The 14,969-nt window shown below is 48.6% G+C and overlaps 1 protein-coding gene across 2 annotated transcripts in view; it reads left to right on the top strand.

Annotated features, from left to right (window-relative positions):
* Nucleotides 1-14,969, top strand: part of DSTYK (dual serine/threonine and tyrosine protein kinase) — a 49,033-nt gene that overhangs the window by 27,242 nt on the left and 6,822 nt on the right. The window contains exons 3-11 of one of the 2 annotated variants that reach the window (XM_060644252.3): nt 2,132-2,801; nt 6,620-6,852; nt 7,256-7,339; nt 7,978-8,154; nt 8,769-8,898; nt 9,811-9,967; nt 10,419-10,551; nt 12,562-12,675; nt 14,082-14,196. In XM_060644252.3, coding sequence (XP_060500235.3) covers nt 2,132-2,801; nt 6,620-6,852; nt 7,256-7,339; nt 7,978-8,154; nt 8,769-8,898; nt 9,811-9,967; nt 10,419-10,551; nt 12,562-12,675; nt 14,082-14,196 — 1,813 coding nt within the window. The remainder of the gene's footprint in view (nt 1-2,131; nt 2,802-6,619; nt 6,853-7,255; nt 7,340-7,977; nt 8,155-8,768; nt 8,899-9,810; nt 9,968-10,418; nt 10,552-12,561; nt 12,676-14,081; nt 14,197-14,969) is intronic. The other variant, XM_060644254.3, reaches the window with a different exon arrangement.

Raw genomic sequence — 14,969 nt, 5'->3', positions numbered from 1 at the left:
CTCTCTCTCTCTCTCTCTCTCTCTCTCTCACACACACACACACACACACACACACACACACACACACACAGATACACACACAGACACACACACACACACACAGAGTACAAGAGACAATAGGCTGGCATTTTCTAGTCCTTTCCTACTTAAAAGGTCCCAGGTTTTTATTTAAAAATGTTTTTCATCAAAAATGCCTGCTGCTCAGTCAGGTAAGGAATAAAAACAGAATATCAATCTGAAAGAAAATAAACAACTGCATATCTTTTACATTTCAAATGAAGTAAATTTGCAACATCTGACAAATGTTAAGGGCACAAATGAGCAGATTCGCGCTGACTTCTTTTATAACTCTGTCAAATGTGCTAGAATTCTGTGGAGGATTGATTTGGAATTGCAGATCCCTGAAGACATCGGGAGTTAGTGTGCCTGCAGCGGTGATATGGGCATGAGTCTCCGGGTTGACCCTTAGGTCTGGGATGCCGGGCAGAGTAGACAGTTTCAAAGATAGAGAAAAGCAGCATGTGCAGTGGATGGAAATATATGCTCTTAACTGCCTCAGGATCCTCAGGAAAGAAGCAGAGCACAGGGGCACCTGGGTGGCTCAGTCGGTTAAGTGTCTGACTCTTGATTTCGACTGGGGTCATGAGTTCGAACCCCGAATTGGACTCTGCTGACACTGGAGCCCGCTTGAGATAGTCTCTCGCCCCTCGCCCCTCCCCCACTCGCACGCACGCACGCACATATGTGCGCATGCTGTCTCTTTCTCTCAATATAAATAAATTAAAAAAAAAAAGTAGAACACAAAACAAAAACTGTTGGCTAGGAAAGGACCTGTAGACGTTTGTTTCTAAACCAAAGCTCGTGCTTGAAACTCACTTTAAGATCTTGGGTATATCCGTTATGACTGGGTTCAATCACATGTAACAGACAATCTGAAAAACGGGCTTGCTTAAACAAGATAGAGGTTAATTTTTTTTCCCTCGTGAAAGAAGTCTGAAGCTAGGCTGGTGTGGCGGCTCTGCGGTCGCCAGGGACCCAAGCCCCCTGTTTCTTTTTGCTCCATCATCCTCAGTGCTGGCTTCTACCCTCAGGTTTGCCTTAGGGCTGCGGGGCTGACGTCATCTTGCCACTGGCAAGAAGGCTGAGGCCAGAGAGCGTGCTTCCTGGGAGGGTCAAACCCCCTCTAAAGAGTTCTCCCAAAAGCCCCGCCCCGTTATTGGCCACCTTGTCTGTAAAGACCATTGCCTTCCCAATAATGCAGAGGCTAAATACTGGATAGGCAAACCTCAGTCTTGTTGTACCAAGTGATCATGAGAATGAAGGTATTACCAAGACTTAGGTGGCTAAGACTTTGAGATACCTGCAGACTTTTAGAATAGGACAGTAACAATGTTGGCCAAACCTGGTTTTTAGTTTGCTGCTTGATTGACTCAACAATATTGAGGCCCATGTGTTAGGCACTGGAGTTACAATAGCGAACAAGGTGGACATGGTCCCTGCCCTCAAAGGGTTGACAGGCTAATAGGGAAAATGGGTTTTCAAAAAATAAAGTATAAATGTGTTGAACATTAAGGAAAGGAGAAGTAGAGAGTGCTTGGGATTATGTTCGAGGAAGGACTCTCTAGGGCATGACATGAGTACACAGGCAGGTTGGAAGCCCGCTTGGGAGTTGGTCTGGGAGTTAGCTGGCTCTGAAAGGTTGGGCAAGTGCAATGAGCGAGGACTGGAGTGGGAGGAAAGTTCCAGACAGCCTCACTCCTGAGCTGATAATTTCCACAGCACTTCTTTCTCCTTCCATTACTTGTGTTACTCCTTCATCGGAGGGTATCTATAGGTGTTTCCAAACAACGAGGGAAGCCAGGAACTAAATTCTTTTTTTCTGAAGTGGCTGAAGAGACGGCCATCCTTTCTACTGACTGCTTTCTCTCTCTAGACAAGTGCCTGTCTGCACAGGCTGCACCAGGGAGTGTTGGTAACCCAGGAAGGAGTTGGACAAATGATGGGGGCGTACCGAAGTCCCATTGGCCCATCACAGATCTGGACTTTGGTCTCAGTGTGGGACTCAGGGGAGGCAAGGATTGGTTCTGACCCTGAAGTGCTGATATGACCCCCCCCCCCCTTCCCCTTCTAGGAAGTGGACATTGTGGTAGCACCGTGCCAAGGCCTCCGGCCTGCAGTGGATGTTCTGGGTGACTTGGTGAACGATTTCTTGCCTGTGATAACCTATGCACTCCACAAAGATGAACTCTCTGAGAGGGATGAGCGAGAGCTTCAGGAAATCCGAAAGTATTTCTCCTTTCCCGTATTCTTTTTCAAAGTGCCGAAGCTGGGCTCGGAGATCATTGCCTCCTCTACCAGAAGACTGGAGAATGAAAGGTCACCGCTCCATCACCAGCTGATTGGCCTGGGCTATCTGAGCAGCAGTCACTGTAACTGTGGGGCTCCTGGCCAAGACACTAAAGCTCAGAGCATGTTGGTGGAACAAAGTGAGAAACTGAGACACTTGAGCACGTTTTCTCACCAGGTGCTACAGACCCGCCTGGTGGACGCGGCCAAGGCCCTGAATCTGGTGCACTGCCGCTCCCTTGACATCTTTATTAACCAGGCCTTTGACATGCAGCGGGACCTGCAGATTACTCCCAAACGTCTGGAGTATACTCGAAAAAAGGAAAATGAGTTGTATGAATCGTTGATGAATATTGCCAACCGAAAGCAGGAGGAAATGAAGGACATGATTGTCGAGACGCTGAACACCATGAAGGAGGAACTTCTGGATGATGCTGCCAACATGGAATTTAAAGGTAGGTCCTAGAGAGCTGGGCGTGGGCTACTGGGACCAGAGGATTCTTTAACCCTTTGCTAACCTGAAATTGAGCCAATTAATTCTGAGGGCCAAAGGAAACTCAGGAGGATCTCATCTACCCAACCGTCATTAGCAGGAGCCCACCTTAAATCATTTAGCCAGAGTGGCCTCCCTTGTTCTCAGAGGCCTTCCTGGAAGATTCCGCTGTCATTCCTTCCCAGGACTGGCAGTCCAGCTTCTGGTAAGTTCATCCTAATAGTGCTCTTTAATCTCCAGTTTGTGTCTGTATCCCCTTGACCTTGATGGAGCTGGAGAAGAGCTCCAACTGGAGAAGAATGTTAGTGGAGAAGAATTCTTCTGGAGAAGAATGTTACTAAGTCATGCTTTAACCTTGGCTTTAACCTTCGGCATGGCCCATGCTTCCTTATTGGTCCTTTCTGTGTGTGTCGTGATCTCATTTTCTTTCCAGGCTGCTCCCGAAACCCAGCTCAGGAGGATTTCCCAAAGTCCTGTTTTCAGCTTTTCTGGAAGCCCCATTCTTCATGGATGGCTGTTAAGAAAATTGGGGCACGGTGATGGGTCAGGTCTTTTGGGGCTGACGTTTAGGTGTGGCTGACCTTGCATACTGACTGGTCTGTGGACCTCCCTGCAGGAACGTGAGCCCTACCACCTGTTCATTAAAGGGAAGTCCTTTGCAAGTTACCCTTTGGGTTCTCAGTCCCGGCTGTACATCCAAATCTGCTGGGAGGCTCTTTGAAAATATAAATGTTCGATACCACCGCAGAGCACTGCAGACCGATTAATCAGAATTCCTTTTCTTTTCTTTTTCTTTCTTTCTTTATTTTTGAGAGAGCAGGCGTACGTGAAAGGGGAAGGGTCAGAGAGAGAGAGGGGGAGAGGATCCAGGGAGGCTCTGTGCTGTCAGCACAGAGACCGACTCAAGGCTCGAACCTATGAAGTGCAGGATCATGACCTGAGTCGAGACAAGAGTCGGACACTTAACTGCCTGAGCCATCCAGGCACCCCAATCAGAATTTCTTATGTGAGAGCTAGCATCAGTTTTTTTTCTTTTCTTTTCCTTTCTTTTCTTTTTCCTTTTCTTTTTTTTTTTCCAGTCTCCCTGCGGATTCTGTACATTGCCATCTTCTTGATGAGGGAACTGAGGCTCAGGCAGGTTAAGTAATTTGCTCAAGGTCACATAGCTACTGAAGAGTAAGGGCAGAATTTGAATCTAACGGTCTTATTTCTGAGTTAATTTCCTTGCTTTCCTGCTTCTTAATCTGTTTCTGGCTGCTGCCGCCACCGTCGTCCTCATAACCGGCTCCCAAGGCTCAGCCTGGTCTCCGGCTCTTTGCTTTCCCTCGTCCTGCATCCGGTCTGCCGCCGGGTCCTGACGAGTCTTCGTCCCTGTTTCATATCTACCTTTGCTTTTCTGCTGCCTCTTCTTTAGTCTGCCTGAACTACTGTTACCTGTTGCTCCCCCGGACATCTTTCTCTCCTTTCTCCAGTTCATCTTTCGCGGCTCCCTGTTCCTACAGACTAAGTTTAGACTTATGAGCCTAGTGTTAAAGATCTTCCAAAGTCTGACCGACTTTCCTCTTCCTCTTTCCCAATGTGCACCTTCCTGTAATTTCTATTTCAGTTGGTCTCAACTGCTTGCTGTCCTCCATATGCTTCCTTTACTTTTTCTTTGCTCCTGTTCTGCCCTAAACCCAAAATGTCTTTTATTTGGGAATTTCCAAATCCTACCTAGCCTTCAAGGCCTCTTCTAGATAACATTTTCACATCTCTTACAGCAGATAACACAGAGTCTGTGGATGGTACCTCTTCAGAGCCCGAATGAGCGTGCGAATGATGGTATACGGCCGTGTCACGCTTATACAAAGGACATAGAGTTGACTCTAGCAAACACAGGTGCCTTATCTCTTACAGGTCTTTCTAAAGATGAGCAAAGATACGTCTTTGGTGAATTCCCCCGTAGGGAGGACTTGCAGTGGAGATGCTAGGAGGGCTTCTGACTCACCGAAACAAAGCTGGCACATCAGTGCCAGTGGCACAGAGCCCTTGGTAAAGGTGGGCAGACCGTGAAATATTTGACTGTATATTAGGTGCCAAGTACACCAAGTTTGGTGCCTGGGAAGCGGTGGTTAGTTCAACAGACGCAGGGGGAACTGGGAGCGTGTAGATCAGACGTCTGGCTCTGTTAACTGCATGATGGATTTGTGAAGCCACTTCCGTACTCGGCTGTGTGTTAGACGAGACTTGCATGGCTACTACTTAACCTTGTTCTAAGTTCTTCCTGGAGACCCTTGATGCAATAAGTAAATTTAGAAGAGGCCAGAAGATTTACCAGCTGGCCTGGGGAACCAGATTTCTGGTACCGTTTTTTTGTTCTGTTTCATTTTGTTTTGTTTTGTTTAAATAAAGGTAATGCAGGTATGCTGGCTATATGGCATACACACTTCAGAAAAGACTTTTGGGGTACCTGGGTGGCTCAGTCAGTTAAGCGTCTGACTCCGGCCCAGGTCATGATCTCACGGTTCGTGGGTTTGATCCCCACGTCGAGCTGTGTGCTGACAGCTCGGAGCCTGGAGCCTGCTTCAGATTCTGTCTCTGTATCTCTGCCCCTCTCCCACTCGTTCTCTCTCTCTCTCTCTCTCTCTGTCTCTCCCTGTCTCTCTCAAATATAAATAAACATTTGAAAAATGTATTAAAGAAAAGCCTTTTTTTTTTTTTAAAGGTAATACCTACATACATAGAATAGTTAGGTCAAAGGGAATGTAGGTGATTTTGTTGATTTGTTGGTTAGCTTAAAATTCTGATAGATTAAAAACAATTTTTTTTGTTAGATGTTATGGGATCTCCTCCAAAAGAGGTAGCACCGATTTAAATTCCCACAGTAGACATGAGAGTGCCTTTTTAGGAGTGGAGTTTTTGCAGGTAACTTGTCTTCTCTTAAGTTCCGTCCTCTGGCTGGCAAAACAGATTTCTGATTCTGGGAGGTAGCTGGATGGTGACAGTGTTCCAGTTTTACTTTTTACTTATCTAGCAATTGATCAGTGCTGAATCTCCGACTCTCGGGTTTTTCCAGGAACTAGGCAGTGTGAAAGGTTACAAAGGTTTTGCAGTCCCTGAGCTTTGGGTTCAAATGCTAGCTGTATTACTTCCTAACCGTACCGTACCCTTCCGGGTGCCGCCTTTGTCCTTTCTTTGAGACTGTCTCCCAACCCGTAAAATGTGACCAATAATACTCACCTGACAGGGGCGCCTGGGAGGCTCAGGCAGCTGAGTGCCCGACTTCGGCTCAGGTCACGATCTCACGGTTTGTTGAGTTCTAGCCCCACATCGGGCTCGCTGCTGTCAGCGCAGGGCCCGCTTCTGATCATCTGTCTCCCTCTCTCTCTGTCCCTCCCCCTCTCATGCCCTCTCAAAAATAAAACATTAAAAAAAAAATACCCACCTGACAAGGTTATTGTGAGGATTAAATTCGATTGCATATATAAAATACTTAGTATGGTGCCTGTCAAATGGTCTGCACTCAATAAATGATCCTCCTCCTATAAATGCGACATGAAAGCTGACAAAAATCAATGGGCTCGTTCTAGACACAGATGCTTTTTCTCAGTATTCTTAGATGCCTAAGTAGTAGAGGATCGCATGGCCCCGGATCATACTGAAGGTCAGAGCTCGTCAGCCAGCCGTGTCTTTTACAGCCATCGTGCTGGTAGCTCCTCGGCTTTGGTTGGGGGAGGCCCTTATTCTCAGTGCCTGCCCCTTCCTCTCACAGCCCACTGGCTTCTTTCTCTGCCTCCATAGATGTCATTGTCCCTGAGAACGGAGAGCCAGTGGGCACCAGAGAAATCAAATGCTGCATCCGACAGATACAGGAGCTCATCATCTCCCGGCTTAATCAGGCTGTGGCGAACAAGCTGATCAGCTCAGTGGATTACCTGCGCGAGAGCTTCGTCGGCACCCTGGAACGGTGCCTGCAGAGCCTGGAGAAGTCCCAGGATGTCTCAGTTCACATCACCAGTAATTATCTCAAACAGGTACTCGCAGAATGGCCAAGATACCGTGTCACAGGTGACGCACAAAGCAGACACCACACAGAAACCCAGCCTCAAGTTAGCCCGGAGTTGCCCTTTCACCCCTCTGCCCATCCCCTTTGAATTATATTGAACTTTTCCGTCACATGAGCACTGCCTGTCAGAGGGGCTTGTGAGCTGCACAGTCGCAGTTCGGGTGATGAGCTAGAAGGTGAAGAGGGAAGGAAAGGGGCCCAGAGAGCCGCAGAACCGATGATGCACCTGCGTCGACTCTGCACTCGTATCGATGGGTCTATTTGGGAACCTTGAAACTGGACCCTGCCTTAAGTAAATACTATTTATCACATTTTCTAATCAGCCCCTCTGCTCAGGGCGTATTGACTTTGGTTTGTGTGTTCTCTTCCAGATCTTAAATGCCGCCTATCACGTCGAAGTTACGTTTCACTCAGGGTCCTCGGTTACAAGGATGCTGTGGGAGCAAATCAAACAGGTGGGGCTTGCTTAGAGAAACATTCTCTGGCCCTGGTTGGCTCAGAACCTTAGTCACCAATAGCAGCTGATGTCTAGGATCTTCTGTTGGTGTAGGTAGGTGGCCGTTTGCCCCGATTTGCCTGTCCAAGACAGTTCTGGTTTATGCCAGCTCTGAGATAATTAGGAACGGAGCCACTTTAACGCTTGAGAATGGTGCGTTTAAATATTTTATGCAGCCGTAAGACTCTCCTTCACTAGCTTCTTCAGATTCCTTTCTCCCCAGCCGAAATGTTTTCTCAGAATCTTAAGCCTGGCTTTCCTGCCAGAGGCCATTTGTGTGGTTTCTTTTCTGGAATTTGATGTGGCTCTTATTCCATACTGAGTTCAGAAAGGGAATTCCGGGCGCCCCCGGCGCTGACTGTATGTAGTGAGGGTTTGTGAGCCCGTAGACTAGGCCTAGTGTTCTTTGATGCTTTCCTTTGGTCTGAGCCCTGATTATGAGGTAGATGGAATGGGAGAGGAATCTTGGCCTTCACGTGGCTGCTTTCTTACTAGCCTGCTCCTAACGAGTGGGTAGCCCAGAGGGGAAGGGCGTTGGCTCTTTCTGGTGGCTCCTGTCCCTACCCTTGCATGTTCTTCCTCTCTTCTTCCCCGCAGATCATCCAGCGTATCACGTGGGTGAGCCCACCCGCCATCACACTGGAATGGAAGAGGAAGGTGGCCCAGGAAGCCATCGAGAGCCTCAGTGCCTCTAAATTGGCCAAGAGCATTTGCAGCCAGTTCCGGACCCGGCTCAACAGTTCTCACGAGGCTTTTGCAGCCTCCTTGCGGCAGGTGCGTATGTCGGAAGAGAGAGAAGAGCCTTACCTGTCGAGCAATATTTTGCCCACTGCTCTGCGTGTAATTTTTCTAAAATCATCAGTGTATCTTCTTCCTATATGTTAAAGGATAATATCATGTTATAGGAAGTTTCATCAGTACATTTTTCACGTGGAGATCTTTCTAACTCTTGGGAACATGAAGGGAACTCGGTTAATTTCTCCCCATTTCACCGAGTGAGGAATGAAAATCAAGGGGTAGGAATTTTATTTATTTAGTATTTTAGAAATGAGTCACAGAGGAGGATGACTTTGTAGCTTTCACACTGGTTCACAGTTATGTGACATGTGCTTGTCCCCTCAGAGTGTGCGCGTGTGTGTGTGTGTGCACGCGTGCACATGTGTGTACGTGTGTATAGAGGGGAGGGTGTGGAGATGGCGCATCCAGGAGGCAAAGTGGTTATTTATCGAGAGCTCACTGGATGCCAGTGTCGGAGCTGTGTTCTGCACAGCTTGGGTAACTCTCTCAGTTGTCCTCAGCAGGTAGATATTATTGTCCCCATATAATAGGTGAGGAAGCCAAACTAGGGACTTGGAAAGTCACGTGTCTTCTTTCTGTTTCTCTTCCAGCTAGAAGCTGGCCACTCAGGTCGGTTGGAGAAAACAGAAGATCTCTGGTTGAAGGTTCGCAAGGATCATGCCCCCCGCCTGGCTCGCCTTTCTCTGGAAAGCCGTTCTTTACAGGATGTCTTGCTACATCGTGAGTCCCTGTCTTTCCCAAGTAAATTGGGAGAAGTTTCTGGATACCTGGCGTTCGCATGTTCTACCTCTAACGCTGTTTCCTTGCAAAGCTACCTAAGCACCCACTGATGGGTTTTTGAAACCCTAAAGTCTGTTTGGTCCCACTATTTGTTACAGAATCCATTTCTTTTTTTTTTTTCTTTTTTTTTTTTTTAACGTTTATTTATTTTTGAGACAGAGGGAGACAGAGCATGAACGGGGGAGGGTCAGAGAGAGAGGGAGACACAGAATCTGAAACAGGCTCCAGGCTCTGAGCGGTCAGCACAGAACCTGACGCGGGGCTCGAACTCACGGACCGCGAGATCATGACCTGAGCTGAAGTCGGACGCTTAACCGACTGAGCCACCCAGGCGCCCCTGGTCCCGCTATTTGTATAGTTCAGGTGACATGACAGGTTTATTTAAATCAAACCAGTTAGGGGGCACCTAGGTGGCTCAGTCGGTTAAGCGTCTGACTTTGGCTCAGGTCATGATCTCACAGTTGGTGGGTTCGAGCCCCACGTCAGGCTCTGTGCTGACAGCTCAGAGCCTGGAGCCTGCTTCAGATCCTGTGTCTCCCTCTCTCTGTGCCCCTCCCCCCCTTTCAAAAATAAATAAACATTAAAAAAACAAATAAATCGGACCAGTTAGGGTACTTTCTACTAGTTTCCAGTACTGTCAGAATTACAACTTCCTACTTTTAGGTCTGTGTCTAAGAATCCTTTTTTTTTTCCTTTTTTCTTAAACAAGGTATATATTTTCTTCATAGGCAGTCTTTAAGGTTTTATTTTTAAGTAACCTCTACACTCAACGTGGGGCTCGAACCCACAACCCCAAGAGCAAGAGGCAGGCTCCCATTCCTCCTGCCTCATCCCTGTCTCTGTTTTTCATAGGTAAACCTAAACTGGGTCAGGAACTGGGCCGGGGCCAGTACGGTGTGGTGTACCTGTGTGACAACTGGGGAGGACACTTCCCGTGTGCCCTCAAGTCGGTCGTCCCTCCGGATGAGAAGCACTGGAATGACCTGGCTTTGGAGTTTCACTACATGAGGTGGGTTCTCCTGTCGTTCATCCCTGTGGGAAAAGATCCAGAGAAGAAGCCGGAAGCCGACACGACTTTTGTACCAAGAGCTGCAGCGTCCCTGGTCTCTCCATTCCTGTGCCCCAGGGTGTCGTGGACAGTATTTCTGGGTTTGTTCCAGTCACGTGCTCTCTGCCAGGCCTTCAGTGGCTTTGCTTGCCCTCTCCCCGCCATCCTGATTTCTCACAGACTCCGTCTCCCGTTGGACTTCTTCCTTAGTCCTTGCGGCCCGTCCGTCTCTAGATTCCGTGACGCTTTGTCCTCGCTGGAGGCCGTTGTCTTTCCCTTTCCTCTGTACCGAGGGCCGGTCCCCCTGGACCTGGACTGAGGGTGGTCCCTGGGGTATCCTTTCCCCCGTGGCGGCACGCTGTGCAGGGTGAGACCGGAGCACGGCAGCCGCGGCCTCTCTCGTTCCCACCAGGTCTCTGCCGAAGCACGAGCGCTTGGTGGACCTCCACGGCTCAGTCATCGACTACGGCTACGGCGGCGGCTCCAGCATCGCCGTGCTGCTCATCATGGAGAGGCTGCACCGGGACCTCTACACCGGGCTGAAGGTGAGGCGGGGCGAGGGCGTGACCGCGCAGCCGGAGCCACGGGGTCCTCCCCGGCCTGTCATCCCTCCTTGTTTGTCCGGGCCTTCTAGCTTTCACGACACGTTGTTGGAATAGTCAAGCTTGATTACCCCAATCCGGAAAAACCTCACAGACTTCTCAGAGTCTGATTTTCGGCCCAGAACGCTGCCGGTTCGCCACCGTCACCTCTGGTGATGGTGGTACAAACCTAGACTACGCGGAGGAGCAGAAAAGCATCCTAGAACTTTGCTGTTCTTCCTCCTTTTTTCGCTCTCGAGGGATGAGCCACTTTTTGTCGTTTAACCAGCCAGTATTTATCAGTGACTCCTTTTTGTCCAAGAGCCTGTATTAAGCACCAGAAGGGGATATCAGGAGGTGCGATTGCCAGGGGCCCCCGGCTGGCTCGGTCAGTGGCGCGTGTGACTCTTGATCTCGGGGTCAGGAGTTCAAGCCCCACTTCAGGTGGAGAGCTCACTTTAAAAAAAAAAAAAAAAGTCTAATTGTCAAAAGCTTCTAAGAGACTTGTAGTCAGTGAGTATGTCATGAGGATTTGAGTTTGGTAAATATACCTTGATGGGTAAAATTTGGTAGAAGGAAGAGGCCACACTAGGGGGAAGGAGGAGCGTAATGCCCTCCACCTGAAGGACACTGGTCGTGTTGGAGCAGCTGTCTGGGACTAGAAGAGCGTGATGTGCAAAGACATGTTGAGAACAAATTGTAGAACACCAGAATTAAGAATTTCCATACAGGGGCGCCTGGGTGGCTCAGTCAGTTGAGCGGCCGACTTCGGCTCAGGTCACGATCTCACGGTTCGTGGGTTTGAGCCCCGCGTCGGGCTCTGTGCTGACAGCTCAGAGCCCGGAGCCTGTTTCAGATTCTGTGTCTCCGTCTGTCTATGCCCCTCCCCCACTCATGCTCTGTCTCCCTCTGTCTCAAAAATAAATAAACATTAAAAAAAATTTTTTTTTAAAAAAGAATTTCCATAGAATTCAAATCGCAGTCTAGACCCTGAAAAGCTGTTGAAAGATTTTGAGTGAAGAGGAGATACGGTCAGTCGGATGCTCAGTTTCCCTCGCCCAAAGCAGCAAGGGAAGTAGAGACGCTCGTTTCTCTGGTCCCTACACTGGGGCTCAGTGGGGCTGGGGGAAGCTAACCCCAGCGCATGTGGGTAGGTCCCTTCTCACAGATGCCTCTCATGCCAGTTTATGTGGACGCTTCTGGATATAAGACAGGAATCTCTAGAAATGATCGCAGGAGCCGTGGAAACTCAATAGGGTCGAGAAAATGACTCTCCCGGTGGCTCTCCCTCTTCATTTCAGAGGAGTTAAGCTCAGCACTGTCTGATGCTTTCCCACAAGAGGGCTAGAGAACTGAATCTCAGCTTCTGGATGAGTGATGTAATGTCCTCTGGAATTCAGGAGACCCTAAGTTGGAGGCCCGGTACAAGTAAGATGTGTGAGTTTGGTATTTGAATCTGTAAAGCCAAACCTGGGCCAATGAGGCTTACAATGCAGCAGAAGTCATTCTGCCTGAGAAACCTAGAAACACCTTTTTTGTAAAAAATATGTTTTTATTTTCTCACTTAAAAAAATGTTTAAGTCATCTCTCTGCCGAACGTGGGGCTCAAACTCATGACCCTGAGACTAGCAGTCACGTGCTCCGCTGACCTAGCAGCCACGCACCCTGAGACCCAGAAGTACTCTGGGTCTCAAGGGCAGTTCCAGAGTTTGTTGGGGGTAGGGGATGGAAATGAACTCATGCGTTCAGTTGTTGGACTGTGCCTCTTGTAGTCCTGTTTGGGGCAACCCCTCAGCCTCCTCCTCCTAACTTCTTTCCTCTTCCCTTCTTCCCATCTACTCTCTGCGCTTGTCCTGTGTGCCCTGGTGCAGGCCGACTCTCAGTGCCCCGCAGAAGGAACTCTTAGTTGGTTTAAGCAAGTTGGACTGAGGAGTTGTCTTGTTAGTGACACGTGAGCCCTTTTGTCTCCCCAAGGCTGGGCTGACGCTGGAGACACGTCTACAGATAGCCCTAGATGTGGTGGAAGGAATCCGCTTTCTGCACAGCCAGGGACTTGTCCACCGTGATATCAAGCTAAAAAATGTCCTGGTGAGTAGAGCTGTTTCCCCGAGATAACGCCCCGCCTCCGTGGGTTAAGTGACCTTGGGAGGGTCCCCACGAATGTGAGTTTGATCATAGGAAGAGGCTGCCGGAAAAACAGTGGATCGATGGGATCTCAGACATAATGCTTGGGGAGCGTGAAGCCGCATCATAGACTGAGCGTACGTTGCTTAAGGCTTTTCCTCCGAACACTGTTGAAAAACTTCAGACTTACAGAAGAGAAAAGAGTGGTACAACGACCACATATGGTTCACCCGGATTCATATTCTCTTTCTTCTGGGTTAGTCTCTCTCTGTTCCTCAGTCTCGCACACACGTACGCACACTCTTTGTTCAAGTATATGAAAGTAAGTTGCAGATAACACGTTCCTAAGTACTTGAGCTTGTATCTCCTAAAAAGGACATTCTTCTGTGTAATTAAAATGCCATTATCACACCAAAGAAATTTAACATTGTATAATGCTGTTAGTTAACATATTAACATTTCCCAGTTGTCCCAAATATGTTTAGTTACCCGAATACGGTCATTTGTTTGTGTGTTTGATCCAGGGTTCGCTCCAAGGGTCGTACAGCGTACTTTGTTGTCATGTTTTTTATCCTCCTTTAATCTGGAATAGTCTTTCTGCTCTTTTGTGCTTTTGTGACGATGCGTTCGAGGCTTCCAGGTCTTGTTATTGCTTAGGGTTTGATCACAGGTGCTGGATGAGGGCTGAGATGGGTAAATGCATCTTAAAGGTAAGGTGGTTATGTTCCGTTATCTCAATTGTAGAGACTCCTCTGACATATTTTCTTGACACTGTGTTGCATTATCATTGAGGTGTTTCTGGCAACAGGTACATATAGAGAGATGACAGCAGTTTGGGGGGAAGGGAAAGATCGTCCTAAAATCATAGGCCGAAACCTAAGAGACTTATCTGTAGTCAAATGAGACGTAGATTTATTCTCTTGGGCCTTTGGGAAAGGAAACTGCAGGGAATTCAGGAAACTCTCCTCAGCTCACCAGAGGACCTCAGCCTTCTTACTTAGCAACTTTCTGCCCCGGGGTCTGGAGGTCAGAGAAGAATAATCTGGAACCAAAATCCTTTCCTCCGTGTCCTTCACTTATTCGTTCTTCCTAGACTTACTAAGTTCCTGCTATGTGCCAGGCAGTGTGCTAAGTGCTAGGTATACAAAGACGAAAAGGCAGCCCCTGCCCTTAGGTTGCTTACAGTCTGGGGGGAAGATGGGAATGGGAACGAGTCTGGAGACAGGGAGGCAGGAAGCAGGATTGAGGAAGCGCTCCTGGGAAGTAGACACCCGCTTCAGAGCTTGAGTGTGCCCCTGAGCTTGAGTGTGCACCTGAGCGTTACGTGCAGGGTCAGACGCAGGCTGACTCTTGCCCTGCTTTGTTGGCAGCTGGACAAGCAGAACCGTGCCAAGATCACTGACTTAGGGTTCTGCAAGCCAGAGGCCATGATGTCAGGCAGCATTGTGGGGACACCAATCCATATGGCCCCTGAACTTTTCACAGGTAAGCTGCAGGGCGGGAGTGGGCCTCAGCAGGGCTCCATGCTTTAATGAGTTCTACCTCTTGCTTAAGTAGTATCCACAAGTAACTACCGGCCGGTCTGGGGCGGGCAAGGGAGAGCCAGGGGAGGGGAAACCTAAAGACAGGTAGGGGGAAGGTGAGGAGGTGAAGGGGTGAGAAGGAGAAGCGTAACCAGGAGTCACCAGGTCTGCTTTTGGACGTTTCTCTGGGCTATTCGTGCCGTGGTTGCCATAATCAACCGGTTAGTTGATCATAAAGTCCTGACTGAATAACTTCTGTACATCAGGAGTTGGCCCTGATCATCAATGAACTCGCTGATGACAGAGATCTATTAAGAGAGGTAAAACAATTAGGAAGCAGCATCAGACTGTGTGACCAGGTGCTAATTCGGGTGCTACGTGATGTGATGCTGGTGTTCAGACAGGTGGTAAGTGAAGGTTGAAATGTTTGATAGTTTTATGGTAGGAGATTTGGGGTAGGACTTGAGTCAAGTCCGGGAAAATTGGTATGTGGGCAGGGCATTGCTATTAAGCATGTTCTTGGAGCTAGGCAGTGCGAGTACGGTTTTTCATATATTTTGTTCCATTTAATCCTCACAGCAAGTCTGTGCTGCCGCTGATGCATTTTTGTGCCCGTGTCACGGGTAAAGTTAAGTCCAGACCGGTGAACATCAGAAAGCCACCCCACAATGCTGAGCTAGAAATGATGGAGCTGGGATTGGAATCTAGGTCTTTCTGGCTCTAGAATCTAACCGG

Source organism: Panthera onca, chromosome F1, assembly GCF_046562875.1.
Source record: "Panthera onca isolate mPanOnc1 chromosome F1, mPanOnc1 haplotype 2, whole genome shotgun sequence".
NCBI classification, from domain to species: Eukaryota; Metazoa; Chordata; class Mammalia; order Carnivora; family Felidae; genus Panthera; species Panthera onca.
The sequence above is the reverse complement of the archived record's forward strand: the minus strand, read 5'-3'. Positions and strand labels throughout refer to the sequence as shown.